Raw genomic sequence first — 20,188 nt, 5'->3', positions numbered from 1 at the left:
AATAAGCCATTTAAACCATCAGTTAAAGAGATGAGTCATCCTAGTACCACTTACAAATGAACTATATGCTGTAAAAGACAGAAAAAGTTCTCTGACTTGATCATGCAGTACAATGAGATAGACCCAGTGCATGAGAAGGAAATCCAGCCAGCCAGCCCTTTAAATGGATTCCTTTCTAAATCCCTGCTCCAAAGAGTGTAGGACCAAGCTGTTAATATCATGGTATACTCCAGTCTCCTAAACCAAAACAATTACTTATCTTCCTTTATTCTTATTGCTGAATAAAGAAGAAGGTGCCCTTATTTCTGCAGTTTGAAGTCTATGTTTGTAAGCTGATATTAAGTCAAAGAGGGTAGGAGGGAAAAGTCTGGCAAAAGAATTAGGTAAACAAATGTATTAATGGTATCATTGCCTGGACACCCAAACTCATAATTTTAAATGAACAAGTGCCCAATCACACACTCTTCTTTACATTATTCTGTTTTCTGATTAAAAAATGAAGGTGAGGTGGGTTTATCCCTCCTAGCCCTGGGGAGGTGGGTAGAATCCCAGAGTGCCCCGCTCCTCTCGGCCCAGGCAGGGGGCGCCCCCCGGTGTGACCCCCTCCTCTCGGCCCAGGCAGGGGGCGCCCCCCGGTGTGACCCCCCTCCTCTCGGCCCAGGCAGGGGGCGCCCCCCGGTGTGACCCCCCTCCTCTCGGCCCAGGCAGGGGGCGCCCCCCGGTGTGACCCCCTCCTCTCGGCCCAGGCAGGGGGCGCCCCCCGGTGTGACCCCCTCCTCTCGGCCCAGGCAGGGGGCGCTCCCCGGTGTGACCCCCTCCTCTCGGCCCAGGCAGGGGGCGCCCCCCGGTGTGACCCCCCTCCTCTCGGCCCAGGCAGGGGGCGCTCCCGGGTGTGACCCCCTCCTCTCGGCCCAGGCAGGGGGCGCCCCCCGGTGTGACCCCCCTCCTCTCGGCCCAGGCAGGGGGCGCCCCCCGGTGTGACCCCCCTCCTCTCGGCCCAGGCAGGGGGCGCCCCCCGGTGTGACCCCCCCTCCTCTCGGCCCAGGCAGGGGGCGGTCCCCGGTGTGACCCCCTCCTCTCGGCCCAGGCAGGGGGCGCTCTCCGGTGTGACCCCTGCTCTCGGCCCAGGCCGTGTGGAGCCCTGCGGGGGCGGGTCCGGCCGCTGCCCCCGCGGCGGAGGAGGGGGAGCCCCGCGGCTATAAGCGCTACCCGGGCCGGCGGGAGCGGAGCGGAGCGGAGGTTGCGGCTCTCGCTCGCTCAGCCATGCCGCCGAAGAAGTACCTTGCCGCGGGCAAGAAGCGCAGCGCCGACTCCGGTGTGGAGACAGAGCGGGGCGCGCTGACCCAGGAGCAGAAGGACCAGCGGATCAGCCTCTTCCTCAGGGGCTTCAACCAGCAGGGTGAGGCGCTGCCCCGGGCCGGGCCCCTCCCCGCGCGGAGGCTCTGGCCGGAGAACGGGCAGCTTGGGGGGGCTGTCCCCAGCCAGCCACTCGGGAGGGGGGCCGAGGCCGGGGTGGTGGCTGCTGGGCCTTCTCCGTTCCAGGCCCGCGCATCTTCCTCTCTCCCGTCCCGCCCGCTGTCTCTGGGGCCTCAGCCCGGGGCGGTCGGCGGGTGAGTCTCCGTGCGGAGCGGGCTCGGCGGGAGGCCGCTCTCCCGCCACGCGAGGGCTGGCCCAGGGTCTGGGGCTACCGCTGCTGGCCAGACGATTCGCCTTCCTGGGTATCGGGTCAAATCCGATCCCTCCCGCTGCAGGGCCAAACCGGAGCAAGTGGCTTCCCCTGAGCAGCGTTACTCGGGGGGGCGCCGGCCTCGGCCCGCTCCGCATGGTGAGGTGGGCGCTGTGAGGGACCGTCACGGTGATTGATGCCAGTTAATTGGTAGCGTGAGGGAGGAAGGGGGATATTGATCACACTGAGCAAGTGCATCCTTGCTCTTGTGGTGGGCGCTGCCCGTTGTATTAGTACAGAGTGGCCCACTTCCTATCCTCCGCTAGAAAAGGAGGCAGGTAGCTGAGAACAACAGCACAACTTCCAGTTAGAAAATACGACTTAAATGTTTGGTTTGTTTTCTTTACAATCCCTTCCTAGATTTCGTTCACTAAGGCTGATGCCTTAAAAGCGGAAATGGCGAAACACTTGAAAGAAAGACACAATGACAAATGGAAACGCATTCATTTTTAAAAAATGAACAAACATGTGAGCACTAGTAGATAAAGTTTGGATTTGTGCAAACAGGATGTAGATAAAGGGAGTTAGCATCTTCGTAGAATTCATGGGTCTGTTCATGTTCTTATGAATGTGGAAACTTTCCATCTGCACTTTCAACTTAAGCATTGGGGCACAGAACTACCCTGTACAACTTCTATTGGGATGACTATTGTCTGCAGAACGAATAAATACATGTATTTACATTTGATTTCTAACTACATAATTCATGTCTAGCTAAAAAAAAAACATACATGTGACATCAGTCCTGATATGTTTCAGAGTAGCAGCTGTGTGATGAAGTGAGCTGTGCCTCACGAAAGCTTATGCTCAAATAAATTGGTTAGTCACTAAGGTGCCACAAGTACTTCTTTTCTTTTTTCAGTCCTGATATGTAAGCTTGATGTTATCAGAGGCAACAAGCTGACTTATTATGGTCTAAGGATTTCTAATGAAATTAGTTGAACTAGACTTCTTGGAACTATTCCAGTAAAATCAACAGAGGCCTTCTAATATTTACTGACCATCTGCACTGAAACTAATGGGAAATGGCTACTGAAGTCTACATTTGATCAGATCAGTCTGGCAATTCAAACGGCATGCAATACAAGGATAAAGAAATATAGCTTTGGCAAATGCACAACTTACTAAATGTTAACATTTGATATTATAAACTGCCTGTCAAGGCACTTAATGACTAACCACCATTGAACAATAGCCTTCAAAAGAGGCCAAACTACTAGTTTAAGTTGCTAAACAACCATAGATTTGTTCAGCACCTTTGAAAAATCAACCCTTAGACTTTTCCTACTAGGTGTGACGCTACAAATTGGTTTGCTAACTCGTATGCAGGTAATAATAGCTTTATCATCACTCTCTTTAAATAAAGAAATACACTTTATTTACCTAAAATGTTGTTAAACTTAATTTTATGCAGTCTCTTTCCTTCCCTCCACTTAATGGCTAATGGCTTTGTAACCTTGGGCAAACTGGATAATCTATCCTTCTCTCATCTATCTGTAAAAATGGGATGGCTTTCCATATTTTCCAGGAGTGTCCTGAGGCTTAATTAATAGTGGTGAGACACTTGACGACTAAGGTGATGAGGACATATAAGTACCTCAATAAGGATAATGCTAGTTTTAAAACGTTGAATTGTTTACCAGTTTGAGGCCAGTCAGATACTAGGAACATGTAGCATTGCATAACTTAAAATCTGCATGCTACAAGGGGCCACAACAATGGTTCCCTCAACCCACCCAGCAATATTGTTAACCTATCCAGCTATATTCTCAGCCCAGCAGAAGCAGCTATCCTATCTTGGGGCCTCTTCTTCTGCCCCTCCACCCCCACGAACATGATACAGTTCTGTGGTGACCTAGAATCCTATTTTCGACGTCTCCAACTCAAGGAATATTTCCAAAATACCTCTGAACAACATACTAATCCACAGAGGCCTCCCTACCAACATTACAAAAAGAAGGATTCTAGGTGGACTCCTCCTGAAGGTCGAAACAGCAGACTGGACTTCTACATAGACTGCCTCCGCCGACGTGCACGGGCTGAAATTGTGGAAAAGCAGCATCACTTGCCCCATAACCTCAGCCGTGCAGAACACAATGCCATCCACAGCCTCAGAAACAACTCTGACATCATAATCAAAAAGGCTGACAAAGGAGGTGCTGTTGTCATCATGAATAGGTCGGAATATGAACAAGAGGCTGCTCGGCAGCTCTCCAACACCACTTTCTACAAGCCATTACCCTCTGATCCCACTGAGAGTTACCAAAAGCAACTACAGCATTTGCTCAAGAAACTTTCTGAAAAAGCACAAGATCAAATCTGCACAGACACACCCCTGGAACCCCGACCTGGGATATTCTATCTGCTACCCAAGATCCATAAACCTGGAAATCCTGGGCGCCCCATCATCTCAGGCATTGGCACCCTGACAGCAGGATTGTCTGGCTATGTAGACTGAGACAAACACTTACAAGATCTCTATCAAGCATTCTTACAACTACAATACCCACCTGCGGAAGTGAAGAAACAGATTGATAGAGCCAGAAGAGTTCCCAGAAGTCACCTACTACAAGACAGGCCTAACAAAGAAAATAACAGAACGCCACTAGCCGTCACCTTCAGCCCCCAACTAAAACCTCTCCAACGCATTATTAAGGATCTCCAACCTATCCTGAAGGATGACCCAACACTCTCACAAATCTTGGGAGACAGACCAGTCCTTGCCTACAGACAGCCCCCCAAACTGAAGCAAATACTCACCAACAACCACATACCACACAACAGAACCACTAACCTAGGAACCTATCCTTGCAACAAAGCCCATTGCCAACTGTGCCCACATATCTATTCAGGGGACACCATCGCAGGGCCTAATAACATCAGCCACACTATCAGAGGCTCGTTCACCTGCACATCCACCAATGTGATATATGCCATCATGTGCCAGCAATGCCCCTCTGCCATGTACATTGGTCAAACTGGGCAGTCTCTACGTAAAAGAATAAATGGTCAAGAATTATAACATTCATAAACCAGTCAGAGAACACTTCAATCTCTCTGGTCACGCAATTACAAACATGAAGGTCGCTATCTTACAACAAAAAAACTTCAAATCCAGACTCCAGCGAGAAACTGCTGAATTGGAATTCATTTGCAAATTGGATACTATTAATTTAGGCTTAAATAGAGACTGGGAGTGGCTAAGTCATTATGCAAGGTAGCCTATTTTCCCTTGTTTTTTCCTACCCCGCCCCCCCCCCCCCCAGACGTTCTGGTTAAACTTGGATTTATGCTGGAAATGGCCCACCTTGATTATCCTACACATTGTAAGGAGAGTGTAAGGTCACTTTGGATAAGCTATTACCAGCAGGAGAGTGAGTTTGTGTGTGTGTGTTTTTTGGGGGGGGTGAGAACCTGGATTTGTGCTGGAAATTGCCCACCTTGATTTTCATATACATTGTAAAGAGAGTGGTCACTTTGGATGGGCTTTTACTAGCAGGAGAGTGGGGTGGGAGGAGGTATTGTTTCATGGTCTCTGTGTATATAATGTCTTCTGCAGTTTCCACAGTATGCATCCGATGAAGTGAGCTGTAGCTCACGAAAGCTTATGCTCAAATAAATTGGTTAGTCTCTAAGGTGCCACAAGTACTCCTTTTCTTTTTGAATTAAGCTGAACTTCTAGTCAAACTGACTGACCCCTGTAAATACATGATCTTAACTCTTTAACTGGAACAAAGGTACTACCCAACAGGCAAACTATTAATGCACTTGGAAGTGTATTGTACACTGAGCAACAGGTCTGTTTTGTTTTTTTTTATTTGAAGCCAAAGACAATCTTCAAGAAATGAAGAAAGAAATTGATTCACTTATGCAAACAGCTGAGAAAGCTTTTAGAGTGGAGTTACTGAAGATGCCCGTTGCTGTCAGAAAAATGAAAAGAAAAGACTTGCTTAGTAAGTGTGGTTTTCTTAGCATTATCCATGCTGTCTATAAGCATGCATTCCATCTACTTTCATGTCTTAAGGGTAGCGCTAAACCTCCCTGTAAACCAGTTTCTCAAATGGGTTCGTGGACCTCTCGGGGTTCCCAACGGTACTCCAGGGCTTCTGTGGGCCCTGCTCGTCTACACCTCCCCTTTCCTTCCTCCCTCAACTCCTCTCCCTCCCTCCCAGCACCTGCACACTGTGGAACTGCTGTATCTCCCAGAGGCTACTGAAGCGAAACCGGGAGACTTTAGGCGCCAAAAGTCCAGAGGCGCAGTGGGGGCAAGGCAGGCTCCCTTCCTGCCCTGGCTCTGTGCCGCTCCCGGAAGCGGCCGGCATGTCACTGCGGCCCCTGAGGGAGGGCCAGAGGGTCTCCGTGCGCTGCTCCCATCCCGAGTGCTGACTCTGCAGCTCCTATTGGCAAACTGCAGCCAATGGGAGCTGCAGGGGCAGTGCCTGCAGGCAGGGGTAGTGTTTGGAGACCCCCTGATCCCCCTGCTAAGTAACCGCTGTCAGAGAGATGTGCTGGTCGCTTTTGGGAGCAACGTGAGGTAAGCGCTGCCTGGCTGGAGCCCGCACCACTCACCCCCTCCTACACACCAACCCCCTGCCCCAGCCTGGTGAAAGTGAGTGAGCGTAGGGGAGCGCAAACAACACAGGGAGGGGGGATGGAGTGAGTGGGGGGTGGGAAGAGGTGCAGTGGGGCCTGGGGGGAAGGGGTGGGGCCTGAGGCTGAGTGGAGGAGCTTGAGGGTCCCTGAAAATTTTTATATCAAAATGGGGGTCCTCAGGTTGCTGAAGTTTGAGAACTGCTGAGTAGACTGTTATTTGCTTATTACTTTTTGATAGCTACTTCCTTGATTGAGTTAATTTATTTAAATTTTAATTGTGATGCAATCATACATAAAGACTAGAAATTATTATTCTGATCAGCTAGTCTGACCTGTATAAAACAGGCCATAGAACTTCACCCAAAAACTCCCGCATCAAACCTAGAACTTCTGTGTGAGCTTCTATATATTAGAAAGACACTTTGTCTAGATTTAAAGACTCCAAGCAATAGAGCCCTGTACTATCAAATCTTCTCACCATGTAAGTAACTAGGCTTAAGACGGTTTTGATTCCAACTTCTACTTATGAAATAATAGAATCAATTCAATCTGTGATAGACAGCAGCAGTAATTTGCTGCTATAGGAATATTGGTTTCAGAAGTTTCTCTTCCCAAGTGACAGGTTTCAGAGTGTTCTCTTCCCAAGTGAAACTCTCATATGGGACCAAATCAGGATATGCTTATGGAATCTAAGGTTAATCAAAGTGGATCTGGATGCCTAGCTTCTGCTAAAATCCCAGTCTAAAGTAGTTACAACTGTGACTAGTGCCTTAAATGTAAACTTTCCTTCCCTTTTCTTTCAGTTACAAACCATGTTTTGTGAGAATATACGTAGCTCCTTTAGAGGTATCAGTACCCTAGAATAGTGGGGAAAGCTGGTATCTGAGCTGTTGGCCTTCAGAATTCAAGGAATTATGAAATGAAGGGCTTGTCCAGATATTGAATTAGTGTATGACATATTGGGGTGTAAATCTACAGTGCACAAGCTTTCCGCACACTAACTGTCCATGTGGACCCTGTTGATCTGCACCATAAGTTCCCAGATGCACTTTGACCTACTCCAAAGTAGCAGCAAGGTCCACATGGATGGTTAGGGCATGGAATGTTAATGCTCTGTAGATTCACACCCCAGCTTGCTGTGCATTCTCTCCATCAAGACAAGCCCTAAAACTCTCTTTTCGGGCTTGAAATTGTACAAATGACATACCAACCCAGTCAAGGTCAATTTCTTGCATCAGTGGTGCATCACAGCTTTCTCCCCAGCTGCATAACTTGTTCTCTTCCAGGCTCTCGCCTTCATCTAGAACAGGTGTGGGCAAACTACGGCCCAGGGGCTGCATCCAGCTCACCAGACATTTTAATCCAGCCCTCGAGCTCCTGCTGGGGAGCAGGATCCAGGGCTTGCCCCACTCCAGCCGGGGAGCAGGGTTGGGGGCTTGCCCCACTCTGCACGGCTTCCAGAAGCAGCAACATGTCCCCCCTCTAGCTCCTACACATAGGGGAAGCCAGGGATCTCTGCACACTGCCCCTGCCCCAAGCGCTGCCCATGCAGCTCCCAATGGCTGGAGACTGCGGCCAATGGGAGCTGCAGGGGTGGTGCGTGTGGACAGGGCAGCATGCTGAGTCAGCTGGCCATGCCTCTGCATAGGAGCCAGAGGGGGAACATGCTGCTGCTGCTTCTGGGAGCCGCTTGAGGTAAGCGCCGCCTGGAGCCTGCGCCCCCGGCCCCCTCCCGTGCCCCAACCCCCTTCCCCAGCCCTGGTCCCCCTCCAAACCCCTCCGACGCAGGCCACAGTAACCTCCTGCATCCCCAGCTGAAGCCTTCCTCCCTGCCGCAGCCCAGAGCCTCCTCCCACACCGTGAACCTCATTTCTGGCCATACCCCAGAGCCTGCACCCAACCCCCAATTTCATGAGCATTCATGGTTTGTCATACAATTTCCATATCCAGATGTGGCCCTTGAGCCAAAAAGTTTGCCCACCCCGATCCAGTTAAGCAAATAGTAGTTACTGTAAACAGGGTATGTTTGTTTGTTTTTTTTTCCCCTTGTGTAACAGACCTGCAAGGAGGAGAGGAAGCTGCTGTTGTAGCTGCCGCTGTTGTAGCGGTAAGTGTTTGTAAATTGTAGCAGAACTTTAAATATGGAAAATTTTAAATTCTTACTGACAACATAAAGGAACTTTAAAGGGAACATTCTTTGCTATTAGCTTAATTTAAGGAAAAAAAAAAAAGTGCCAAACAAAAATACGTGGCAGGACACAATGGCCTATAATAGTGTGAAACTACTGCACATTGTATCTGACTCTTTTAGGGTAACTTACAGATATTGTTGCCACAACTTCAAGTTTAGTTATTCACTCCCATCCTGTCTTGTGCATGTGACTGAAAATGGATTTGCTGAAAGTTTCCAGCATGAGGTAAAGATTACGATCTCTGAAAACACGTTGTAAAACTTCACTTTACAAACTTAGTCACCCTCTCCACTAAGCTAACATAAATGTGCATCTTGGGGAAATTTACTGATTGTACAGATTTCACTTTGTTCTTTAAATATCTTCTAGAATGACTGCTCTGTAGAGGACATTCCAAATAGCAGGCTGGTGAGGAATTGCAGCAAAAGAGGTGAATGATTTCATGGCATGGATTACCAGTATCTGATTTATTTTTTTATTAGTGGTATGAATTTAGTGACTGCAAAAGCAGTATTGTTGTTAAGACTCCCTTTGGTACTCTGAATGTATAATTTATTACAGTAAAGCCTACATAAGAACAGCCATACTGGGTCAGACTAAAGGTCTATCTAGCCTAGTTTCCTGTCTTCCGACAGTGGCCAACGCCAGGTGCCCCAGAGGGAATGAACAGAACAGGTAATCCATCAAGTGGTCTATTTCCTGTCACCCATTCCCAGCTTCTGGCATACAGAGGCTGTGGACACCATCCCTGTCCATCCTGGCTAATAGCCATTGATGGACTGATCCTCCATGAACTTACCTAGTTCTTTTTTGAACGCTGTTAGCCTTGGCCTTAACAACATCCTTTGGCAAAGAGTTCCACAGGTTGACTGTGTGTGTGAAGAAATACTTCCTTTTTTTTTTTTTTTAAACCTGCTGCCTATTAATTTCATTTGGTGACCCCTAGTTCTTGTGTTATGAGAAGGAGTAAATAGCACTTCCTTATTTAGTTTCTCCACACCAGGCATGACTTTATAGACCTCTGTCATATTCCCCCCTTAGTAGTCTCTTTTTTCCAAGCTGAAAAGTCCCAGTCTTATTAATTGCTCCTCATATGGTAGCAGTTCCATACCCCTAATCATTTTTGTTGCCCTCTTCTGAACCTTTTCCAATTCCAATATATCCTTCCCCTTAGTTGTCTCTTTTCCAAGCTGAAAAGTTCCAGTCTTATTAGAAGTCCCAACAGATATTTGGGATTGCAGGAAGGGGGAAGCAGAGTGGTGCAGCATTGTGTTGGGCACTGTAAAAATATCTGCTAAGAGATTATAATCTGAATAAAGGGTGGAAGGGAACATAGGTGAAGTGAGTTTCCCAAGGTCACAAAAGTCAGTGGCAGAGCTGGGAGTAGAATGCAAGTCTCCTGGGGAGTCCCATTCCGGTTACCTATCTGATGGACTACTCTGTCTGTAAAAGAATAAGTGATCACTCTGTATCTGACCTATCAGTCCTCATCCTTAAAGGAAACCTGCACACTTAAAAGATGAGTTTGGGAGTTTACATTCATAACTTTATTAAAACCATGGTTTTTAGTCTCTAGCAAAGACACTGGATTTATGGCTTATTACAACAATCTGAACCCCACTAATCCCCTTTAGTCCTCTGACTATAAGGGTGTTAATGGGCCACTTCACCTTGAATAGTCCCTTAGAATGTGTGCTAACTATTTTTGCTAAACTGTCTGACCTTGTATTTAGCTGTGACACTCAGTACCTTTCTCAGACCTGAGCTCTGTGTAGCTTGAAACCTTGTCTCTCTCTGCAACAGAAGTTGGTCCACCTCATCTCTGTAAAAGAGTTTTTTTTTTCTTTAATCTCAGAACAGGTGCAGTAGAAATGTTGCACCTCTGTCAGGGTCTGAACCTACTCTGGAGGGGGGTTCACCTCTAAGGGTGAGAGAGTCGCTTGGTATCCTTGGCATCCCAGATATGTCAATGAGGGTGGAGATCCATATACAGTAGTTATGATGTTGGGCACACTTGCAATCCACCTAAGCATTGAACTGAGTGCCAAATGGCCATCAAATGGTGCAATCAATTGCTATTTGTCTACTAACAGTCAATGTAGAGCTAAATGGGCTTGTTGTGGTGCCCATCGCTGGAGCTGTTAATATTCCATGTATTTCTAATCCACTTTGAATTCTTTTTTTTGTTTGTTTGTTTTTTTAGTTAAGGTAACTACAATTGTTGAATATAAAGATGAGGAGAATGTGCCTGCCAAGAAAGCATCTCAAAAGGTATGTGTTAAAGGAAAATAACCAGGGCTAGAGCTGTCCTGAAACCTGAGACTACCTCAGTTGGTCCCTGGTCAGTTGCCTGCTTGTCATCTTAAAATAAACTATTTAAAAAAAAAGAAAAAAACCCAACTTAATTCAAAATTAGTTGTGGTCCAATATGCTTATTTTAATTAAATTTAATATAAAATCCTATTGTGAGCTTGTTTGGTAATCAACGGATAATTAATTAATAAAAGTATGTACAACAATCACCGGCTGTAAATTCAGTACTATTTAAGTCTCCTCCTGAAATTGAATAACTTTCTGGTAAGGGTCCATCCTACTGAATCATTAGGGGATATGATGGGACTCTAAAGTCCCTAACTTGATTTTTCTGTTAAAACATAACTGTTTGATGCCCACTTTATGTTCAGTAGATACCTCTCCATATTTGAATGGGTTGTTTTTAGAGACAAACAGTGATAAAAAGCATTGCATCTGCATCAACTTATCCAATCTAAACTCTGTCCCACAACTCAGGGACTTGGTTTTGCTCAATGACTTGCAAGTTTCAACTGGGCATTATGACATGGGTCTTCTTCCCCCATATCCAGCAAAAAGATGTGCCAAAATGGCTCATTCGAAAACAGTGTTATGTGGTGTACTGAACTGTCAAGACAAGCAAGACAGTAAACTGTTCTGTACAATGAAGCTATAGCATAGGGATTTCATGTGCCTCAGTTTACTCATCTATAAAGTGGGTATAATTCCCTATTCAACAAGGGTTTTAGGAGGTTTAAGTCTTCATCTGAAAGTCTCAGTCCTATTACATTTAATGTAATTTATTCTAACAATGCTTTATTTATTTGTTTTAAGGTGTCTAAAACAAAATCACTGGTTTCCTTAGCTTCTGGCATACATCTCAAAGAAAACCACTCTCTCTCTCGGTAAGACCATGATCTTCAGTAGTTTTTGTAATTTATTTGGACTGAGTGGCTTTTCAAAGAAACAGCAGTGTAGATTTTTTTTTTTTAACTCTAAGGAGAAAGAATTTAATGAACATTACACAAGCTGGATCAGATTTTGTGATGTACTCTGCTGAAGTAAATTTGAATCAGATGACCCCCCCCCCACTCCCCAAAATGGGGTGGCCGCTAAAGGGTTATAGTGCAATCCATTTGAATGTATACACTTGTGCATACAATTGTGTGTTTAATATAAAAATGTCTGGTTTCAGAGTAGTAGCCATGTTAGTCTGTATCCACAAAAAGAGCAGGAGTACTTGTGGCACCTTACAGACTAACAAATTTATTTGAGCATAAGCTTTTGTGAGCTACAGCTCACTTCATCGGATGCATGCAGTGGAAAATACAGTGGGGAGATTTTATATACACAGAGGACATGGAACAGTGGATGTTACCATACACACTGTAGTGAGAGTGATCAGGTAAGGTGAACTATTACCAGCAGGAGAGGAAAAAAAACCTTTTGTAGTGATGATCAAGGTGGGCCATTTCCAGCAGTTGATAAGAATGTCTGAGGAACAGTAGGGGGCAGGAAATAGTTTTATGTTGTGTAATGACACATCCACTCCCAGTCTTTATTCAAGCCTAATGTAATGGTGTCCAGTTTGCAAATTAATTCCAATTCAGCAGTCTCTTGTTGGAGTTTGTTTCTGAAGTTTTTTTGTTGAAGAATTGTGCCTTTTAGGTCTGTAATCGAGTGACCAGAGAGATTGCAATTTCCATCCCATGATCAACCTCCGTCTGGACCAGTCCACACAAGAGATCTACTTCCTGGACCTTACAGTGCTAATAAGCGATGGTCACATAAACACCACCCTATACCGAAAACCTGCTGACTGCTATACTTACCTACATGCCTCCAGCTTTCATCCAGACCACACCACACGATCCATTGTCTACAGCCAAGCTCTAAGATACAACCGCATTTGCTCCAACCCCTCAGACAGAGACAAACATCTACAAGAGCTCTTACAACTACAATACCCACCTGCTGAAGTGAAGAAACAGATTGACAGAGCCAGAAGAGTACCCAGAAGTTACTGACTACAGGACATGCCCAACAAAGAAAGTAATGGAACACCACTAACCGTCACCTTCAACCCCCAACTAAAACCTCTCCAGCATATCATCAAGAATCTACAACCTATCCTGAAGGACAATCCATCTCACTCACAGATCTTGGGAGACAGGCCAGTCCTTGCTTACAGACAGCCCCCCAACCTGAAGCAAATACTCACCAGCAACCACATAACAAAAACACTAACCCAGGAACCTATCCTTGCAATGAAGCCCATTGCCAGCTGTGCCCACATCTATTCAGGGGACACCATCATAGGGCCTAATTACATCAGCCACACTATCAAAGGTTTGTTCACCTGCACATCTACCAATGTGATATATGCCAGCATGTGCCAGCAATGTCCCTCTGCCATGTACATTGGCCAAACTGGACAGTATCTATGTAAAAGAATAAATGGACACAAATCAGACGTCAAGAATTACAACATTCGAAAACCAGTCGGAGAACACTTCAATCTCTTTGGTCGCTCGATTACAGACCTAAAAGTGGCAATTCTTCAACAAAAAAACTTCAAAAACAGACTCCAAGGAGAGACTGCTGAATTGGAATTTAATTTGCAAACTGGACACCATTACATTAGGCTTGAATAAAGACTGGGAGTGGATCTGTCATTACACAAAGTAAAACTATTTCCCACCCCCTACTGTTCCTCAGACGTTCTTGTCAACTGCTGGAAATGGCCCATCTTGATTATCACTACAAAAGGTTTTTTTTCTCGCCTGCTAGTAATAGCTCACCTTACCTGATCACTCTTGTTATTGTGTGTCTGGTAACACCCATTGTTTCATGTTCTGTGTATATAAAATTTCCCCACTGTATTTTCCACTGCATGTATCCAACAAAGTGAGCTGTAGCTCACGAAAACTTATGCTCAAATAAATTTGTTAGTCTCTAAGGTGCCACAAGTACTCATTTTTATAATAAATAAAAAAAAAAAGTCTACAATTTAAAGATTAACTAGATAACATTTAATGGAGGAAAGTAGCCTTTTAAGTAACTTGAAATGTTACAGTTAATAAGAATAACAAACTGTACGGTAATACTTTTGCTGATTTTTACTGCTGAAAGTGATTTGCATGAATATCAGTAGTGGAATATCTATTTGAGCTACTTACAGCAAAAATGAGCCGAAGTCTACCCTACTCTTCTTTGGTTTGCGAATCGGAGGGACTGATGTCTCCAGTCAAATTGGCATAAAAATCTGTGCAATTACGTATTGCAACTGTTCACTTTTTAAAAATCTGAACGTGTCTACTAGTTCAACATACACCTTCTGTCCTCTTTTAAAGTATACTCTAGATGCTGAATCAACTCCTACTATACATGAGAAGAAAACTAGAAAGCCTTAACTAGGTTTAGTTATTCAGATTCCTAATTTAGTATTACAGATAATCTTCAAATCCGTAAAACTAGTCAGCTCCTCAGGCAGGCAAAACCTGTTGTGTCAGTCTCTGGTGTATGGTTTTTCCCTAATGTTCAGTAGCATTTTGCTCACACCAGGTCCTGAAGCAAACTCGCTCAATTCTGTGTGTGGGGAGGGCTTCAATCCCTCGCTCCAAAATCATCTTTATGGGCCCATTAGGATCCAAAACTAGAAGTGGCTGTTCTGACTGTGGTTCAGATGTGGCTTCTCAAGAATTCTTGTGAGAACTGATTTTAGGAATACTTCCTCCACTTTTGATTAAAACTGCCAGGAGACTGAATTGGAACCTTCACTTAACTATGTCCAGAAACTGTGCTCTCTCAGCCAGTTTCTAATACAAATAAGCCTATATTGCTTCTAGCCCCCTCGACTTAAATAGGCTAGATTCTGGTGGATTATATCTTGCTGTGTAAAGAACTTCACGTTTGCTGTGCCCCCCCCAACCCCCCCCTTTTTTAAAGCAACATTAAGTAGATAACTACAGAGTACTGTAACATTGTCTGATTTAGCAGTCTTCTGCTTAGGGAATTTAAAATATCTGTTTCATAACTGGAACTCTCTAGACTAAAAGCACTGTACTGTGTAAAAGCAAATGATCTTTTTCTGACAGATCTGCATGCTCTACTCCAAATGTGAGGCATTTTAAGGCTCCTACATCTGATCGCACAGCTGCAAGCTATAAATCTGCTCCACGGGTTTCTAGAAGGTAAGCCTTTCAGGTCATAACACAACTGATCTTTTTTTTTTTTCTTTTTAAACTCTCTTACAACCATATATATCTGGATACTAAATAAGGAATACTCCTTTGAACCATCTAAGGTGCCACAAGTACTCCTTTTTCTTTTTGTAAGTACAGTGTCTGTCACTGCAGGATTTTAGGAAAGGTAGGTGGCTTTTATCTATAAAAGGGCTCTTGTTCATGGAGGAGGATGGGGGAAGAGACTGAAGTGGATACAGTTTACACTTGTGTTGAAATTCTGGAGGTACTGGCTATGTTTTCATCGTTAAGGTTACATTCTGAAGCTGGCTTAATGGGGCACAAACTACTCGCTTTCTCTACATGTGTTGACTATAGTTTACGGAAACACAACAGTTTAGAAACAAATTTTCAGTACTCTAATTTTAGCTGAAATAATTCACTCTTGGTTGAAAATACTTGCAACATTTTGTTTAAATTCATACAAATACTTCCAGTCAGTTAAACTATACATTGTAGCTGGAAATGTTCTTAAAATTGGTAATTCTGAACTTGCTTCTGGCAGAAACAACCTTCTGAAATGAAATCTTTTACAGTAAGATAGCTAAAATCAGCCTTGAAGCAACAAAGTGGTTCACAGCATTACCCTGGCCTGCTATTATTATGTCATTGTATCAAGAGTCTCAGAGTAACAGCCGTGTTAGTCTGTATTCGCAAAAAGAAAAGGAGGACTTGTGGCACCTTAGAGACTAACCAATTTATTAGAGCATAAGCTTTCGTGAGCTACAGCTCACTTCCTCAGATGCATATCGTGGAAACTGCAGCAGGCTTTATATGTACACAGAGAATATGAAACAATACCTATTCCCACCCCACTGTCCTGCTGGTAATAGCTTATCTAAAGTGATTTCCAGCACAAATCCAGGTTTTCAAGAGTCTGTCTCCATCAGGTTAAAGATGCCTGAAACATTATACTTGCTCTCAAGTATTGGAGTCTGCCTTTTACTGAATCACATTGGCTCTTATGGCTCTCTCTGTAGGACATGAAAATGCAATTTATTAGAGGTGAAACTCTGTTCTTGTATTCCACTTCTAGACTACCACAAATAGCTGTCTCAAGAACTGTACCTGTGAGAGAAAAAGTCCAAGCCATGTCACTAAGAAGTAACTCAGTGCCTCGGGAAAAAGCTGTTCCTTTTGTAAATATACCTCTGGCTGATGGAAAGGTAGTAAACCTTAACTTTTCAATTTCACCTGCTTTAAATGAATCTTTCTGGCAGATACATAAACAAAGGGTATCTGGAAATTTTTTTTTCCTGTCTTTGCTAGCAGTAGTAGTTGCTAGAGTTAAGTGAGCAGCTTGTAAACAAAACGGCATTTCAAAATGGTCACTTTCTGAAATGACCATTTCTATTAACTTTCCATATTATAACAACGTAAGAATGGCCATACTGGGTCTGACCAAAGGTCCATCTAGCCCAGTATCCTGTTTCCTGACAGTCGCCAATGTGAGGTGCCCCAGAGGGGATGAACAGAACAGGTAATCAAGTAATCCATCCCTTGTCACCCATTCCCAGCTTCTGGCAGAGGTTAGGGACACCATCCCTGCCTATCCTGGCTAATAGCCATTGATGGACCTCTCCTCCATGAACTTACCTAGTTCTTTCTTTTTTGAACACTGTTACAGTCTTCACAACATCTTCTGGCAAAGAGTTCCACAGGTTGACTGTGCTTTGTGTGAAGAAATACTTCCTTTTGTTTGTGTTTTTTTTTTTAAACCTGCTGCCTATTAATTTCATTTGGTGACCCCTAGTTCTTGTGTTATAAGAGAGTAAATAGCACTTCCTTGTTTAATTTCCCCACACCAGGCATGATTTTATAGACCTCTATCATCCTTTCCCTTAGTTATCTCTTTTTTTCAAACTGAAAAGTCTGAGTCTTATTAATTACGTCTCATATGGCAGCAGTTCCATACCCCTAATCATTTTTGTTTTCTCTTCTGTACCTTTTTCAATTCCAATATATCTTTTTTGAGATGGGACGACCACATCTGCATGTAGTATTCAAGATGTAGGCATTCCATGGATTTATAGAGAGGCAATATGGTATTTTCTGTCTTATTAGCTATCCCTTTCTTAATGATTCCCGACATTGTGTTAGCTTTTTTGACTGCTGCTGCACATTGAGTGGATGTTTTCAGAGAACAATCCACAATGACTCAAAGATCTTTTTCTTGAGTGGTAACAGCTAAATACTGCATTAGTGTCTGTCTAGTAAATGAGTTAGATTCTTGTCTGAACACTTGGACCTATGATGAAGGTTTCTAGGTATCATACCAATGACTATACTGACCAGGATTAGTGATGTGAAATAAGCATTTGATGTATTTCCCCTACACCTTCACAGAGCTGTACAGTCTAAAATAACTGAACACTTTTTAAAGAAACTCTCTGTGAATAACTTGTTTCAGTCTGCACTACTACTGACTTTGAAAGATGGGATTCTGGTTGTGAAAGTTGATGGATATTGGTTAGCTAACAAAACTTACATCTCACTGTGCCCTGGGTGTGCTGAGAACTCCTGTTCCTTGAATTATTTCCACTTAGATTTGGCTCCCTGACCAGCAGCAGCCCTAGTTTAATGGCCCATTAACTTGTGTTCATAATGTCAGTCATAACTAAAGCCAGTGATAACTTGGAAAGAGACATGTACAGACTAACTTTTTGGGCAGAATTTCTTTTGAGCCAATAAAGCTGTTCACTGAAGTTGAGTTAAGGCATATGTTTATGGTTGTAAGAAAAACTGATATGGTGATTCATGTGAAACATGCTGAATAGTTTTATCTCAAAATTAATAACTTTGTGATTATGCTCAGACTCTCTGTTCTGCTGGTGAAGACCTCCGTAACATCAATGTCGAGTTGCTTAATGATGACACGGTTCAGCATATTCATAATCTAGTGGTAAGTTTACAGAACCACTGTCTTGTAAATAGTCTAAGATTGCACAGCAGTCCTGGCACTTCGTCTTCAAATCACCTATGCAAGGAGCAAACTATTTCTAGTAAGGGAGAAATGTTGCTGCAACATTGTCCCCTTACTAGAAAGAGACAGGCTTTGTATAGGTCTATTATATTGAGTCCTGTCGGTGACATTGCTTCTAAAGAAAGGGCAGAATTTTTCTTCTCCTCATGCCTGCCTGCCTGCCATGTGAAGAAACTCTGCTTTTCTCACTAATATCAATGTGTCAATTTGCAAATCAAAACAAAGACAGCTGAGTTTCACATCATGTATACTGATGGAGTACATCACTCTCTGAATAAGAACTATAAGGGTCCCATCAAATCTGTACTAAGCTTGGACAGTAACTCCTCCCCCAACATTCTGACGGTGTGCTTATATACCTCTCTCCAGGAGAGAAATTGTACTCTGCTGCTAACCACCACTACTAATTTTATGCCAACTAGTGGCCATCCTCCAAGAGGTTTTTGTAATGGGGACTCTAAGACCTGGCTAGTATGTAATATTAGAAATACAGTGAAATATCCATAGGTAATGAGTACTATATGGAAAAGTGAGCCACCCTTATAGATGGTGGGACCTTACTTTAAATTATATGAATTATAGCAGACTGAAGATTTGACAGCTACAGTATTGGCATGCCTCTGTCTCTATTGCAAGCACAGGGTGGGGAGGTGTCTTTAAAAAGCTAAATACTGGGCAGCAGCTAGATGGTTCTGCCCTCTCTGCTAATCTGTACATTATCCTACTACTCTACTGCTGAAGATTTGCTCCTCAGTTTAGCTGTCTTGCAGAGTTTAATCAACTCTAGTTTTAATGTCTGCCAATAAAGTTGGTCTAAAATGGCTTTCTTTCCCCACAGAGCCAGTTGACTGTTTTATGTGGAAAAGCAACAGTTAAACCAAGTTAATGGAGTCTACATGTGTATCTCTTTTTCTCTCAGCTGTGTATTATATAAATATTCTGTGCAATTACTGCTTGTCTGTTTTAAATGTTTACATAGAACTGAATATCTTTTTAATAAAGTTTTATACTGCATATTAAACTTTCTATGTATAGAAAGACTTAATGATCACATTGCTGTAAAATTAGTATGTTTTTACAACCTCAAAGCCATGTTACTAGTTGCTTCCTTAACTGAAAGATGAGGCTGCTTCCTATTCATGTTAGTTTAATGAAGGGACAATTTTGTATCCTTTCCAGATTGTTCATCTCTATTCTTGACCACTTGCGCTCAGTAAATTTTATACATAGGAATATATAGTAAAATACATCTGTTACATCAGAAGCTAGTTCCCATCATTCTGAAGTTATGCAGCATTAGTGCTAAGCACCAATTCAAGGTTATGTAAGGTGATATAAATTCACTCTTTTAGAACTGCTTAGACCTACCTATGTGCAAGTCTCAATTTGTAACTTGTATGCTGGGACATGCATGGAGGGTGTAATGTAAATTAAAGAAGGGTGGATGTCACTCTAAGCTCCTATTAGGCTGTCTTGGTATTTCTCTAGTCTAGCCCATAGTCATCTGACTAAGACCAGGCTACACTCAGAGTAAAACCCTAAGTTAAATGAAAGGCATTTGGGCTCAACTGTATCGATCAGTTTCTCATTAGGCTTCCCTAAATTCATTTTTGCAACTGTTCTAAAGTTTTCAGTTTCAAAACTCCTTGATACAGCACCCTGAAGCTTTACTTGTGTGTACTGTGTTGACATGAGCTGCCAGTTCTTTATCTTGTAACCCTTATGGGGTTAATGAGCCTGGAATTCGATTATCATCAACAGGATGTCATCAACCATTTCAGGTTTCCCTCTTGATCCAAAGAACAGTTGTCCCTTGCAGTCTTGATTATAAGAAGCCTCTATATTAGAGGAAGCTTTTCTTTCTGACATCAAGATGTTGGATAACTAGGAGGACAATAGTGTAAAATTAGCAGTGGATTGTTTAGCAGTTGAAGAGTAAAAAATAGCAACCTTCTGAACAGTTACTCTGACAATCTATATCTGATAAAACCTTCCACTTGAGTTGACTTTCAACCAAAATTTTTTTGCATAGTAGGCCGTCCTGTAAACTTCCATTCAAGTTTGGAGCATAACTTACAGAAGCATGTTCCACTAGCTAAACTTTAGTGTTGCTTCTCACAACAACCTCACTTGGGTGCAAAGATGAACTGGGCCTTAA

General features: G+C 43.5%; 1 protein-coding gene across 1 annotated transcript; it reads left to right on the top strand.

Moving 5' to 3' along the window:
* Window positions 1–1,069: 1,069 nt before the first annotated feature.
* LOC311529055 (borealin-2-like) lies at window positions 1,070–19,006 on the top strand. Its single transcript, XM_084644722.1, has 10 exons — window positions 1,070–1,399; window positions 5,551–5,679; window positions 8,377–8,426; window positions 8,881–8,941; window positions 10,715–10,782; window positions 11,638–11,708; window positions 14,901–14,996; window positions 16,084–16,213; window positions 17,863–17,949; window positions 18,869–19,006. The coding sequence occupies exons 1-10, from the start codon at window positions 1,264–1,266 to the stop codon at window positions 18,914–18,916; spliced, it is 876 nt and encodes a 291-aa protein (XP_084500848.1). The 5' UTR covers window positions 1,070–1,263; the 3' UTR covers window positions 18,917–19,006.
* The last annotated feature ends 1,182 nt before the right edge of the window (window positions 19,007–20,188 follow it).

Source organism: Lepidochelys olivacea (genome assembly GCF_965140295.1).
Source record: "Lepidochelys olivacea isolate rLepOli2 genome assembly, chromosome: 12".
NCBI lineage: Eukaryota > Metazoa > Chordata > Testudines > Cheloniidae > Lepidochelys > Lepidochelys olivacea.
This window is presented reverse-complemented; position numbering and strand designations above follow the sequence as displayed.

What these genes read in the sequence shown, in the direction of transcription:
- LOC311529055 (XM_084644722.1), top strand. Translation starts at nt 1,264, where the DNA reads ATGCCGCCGAAGAAGTACCTTGCCGCGGGCAAGAAGCGCAGCGCCGAC. An exon ending in TAGCTGCCGCTGTTGTAGCG is followed by an intron (nt 8,427 to 8,880) that starts GTAAGTGTTTGT and finishes AATATCTTCTAG; the next exon opens with AATGACTGCTCTGTAGAGGA. An exon ending in GAAAACCACTCTCTCTCTCG is followed by an intron (nt 11,709 to 14,900) that starts GTAAGACCATGA and finishes TTTTTCTGACAG; the next exon opens with ATCTGCATGCTCTACTCCAA.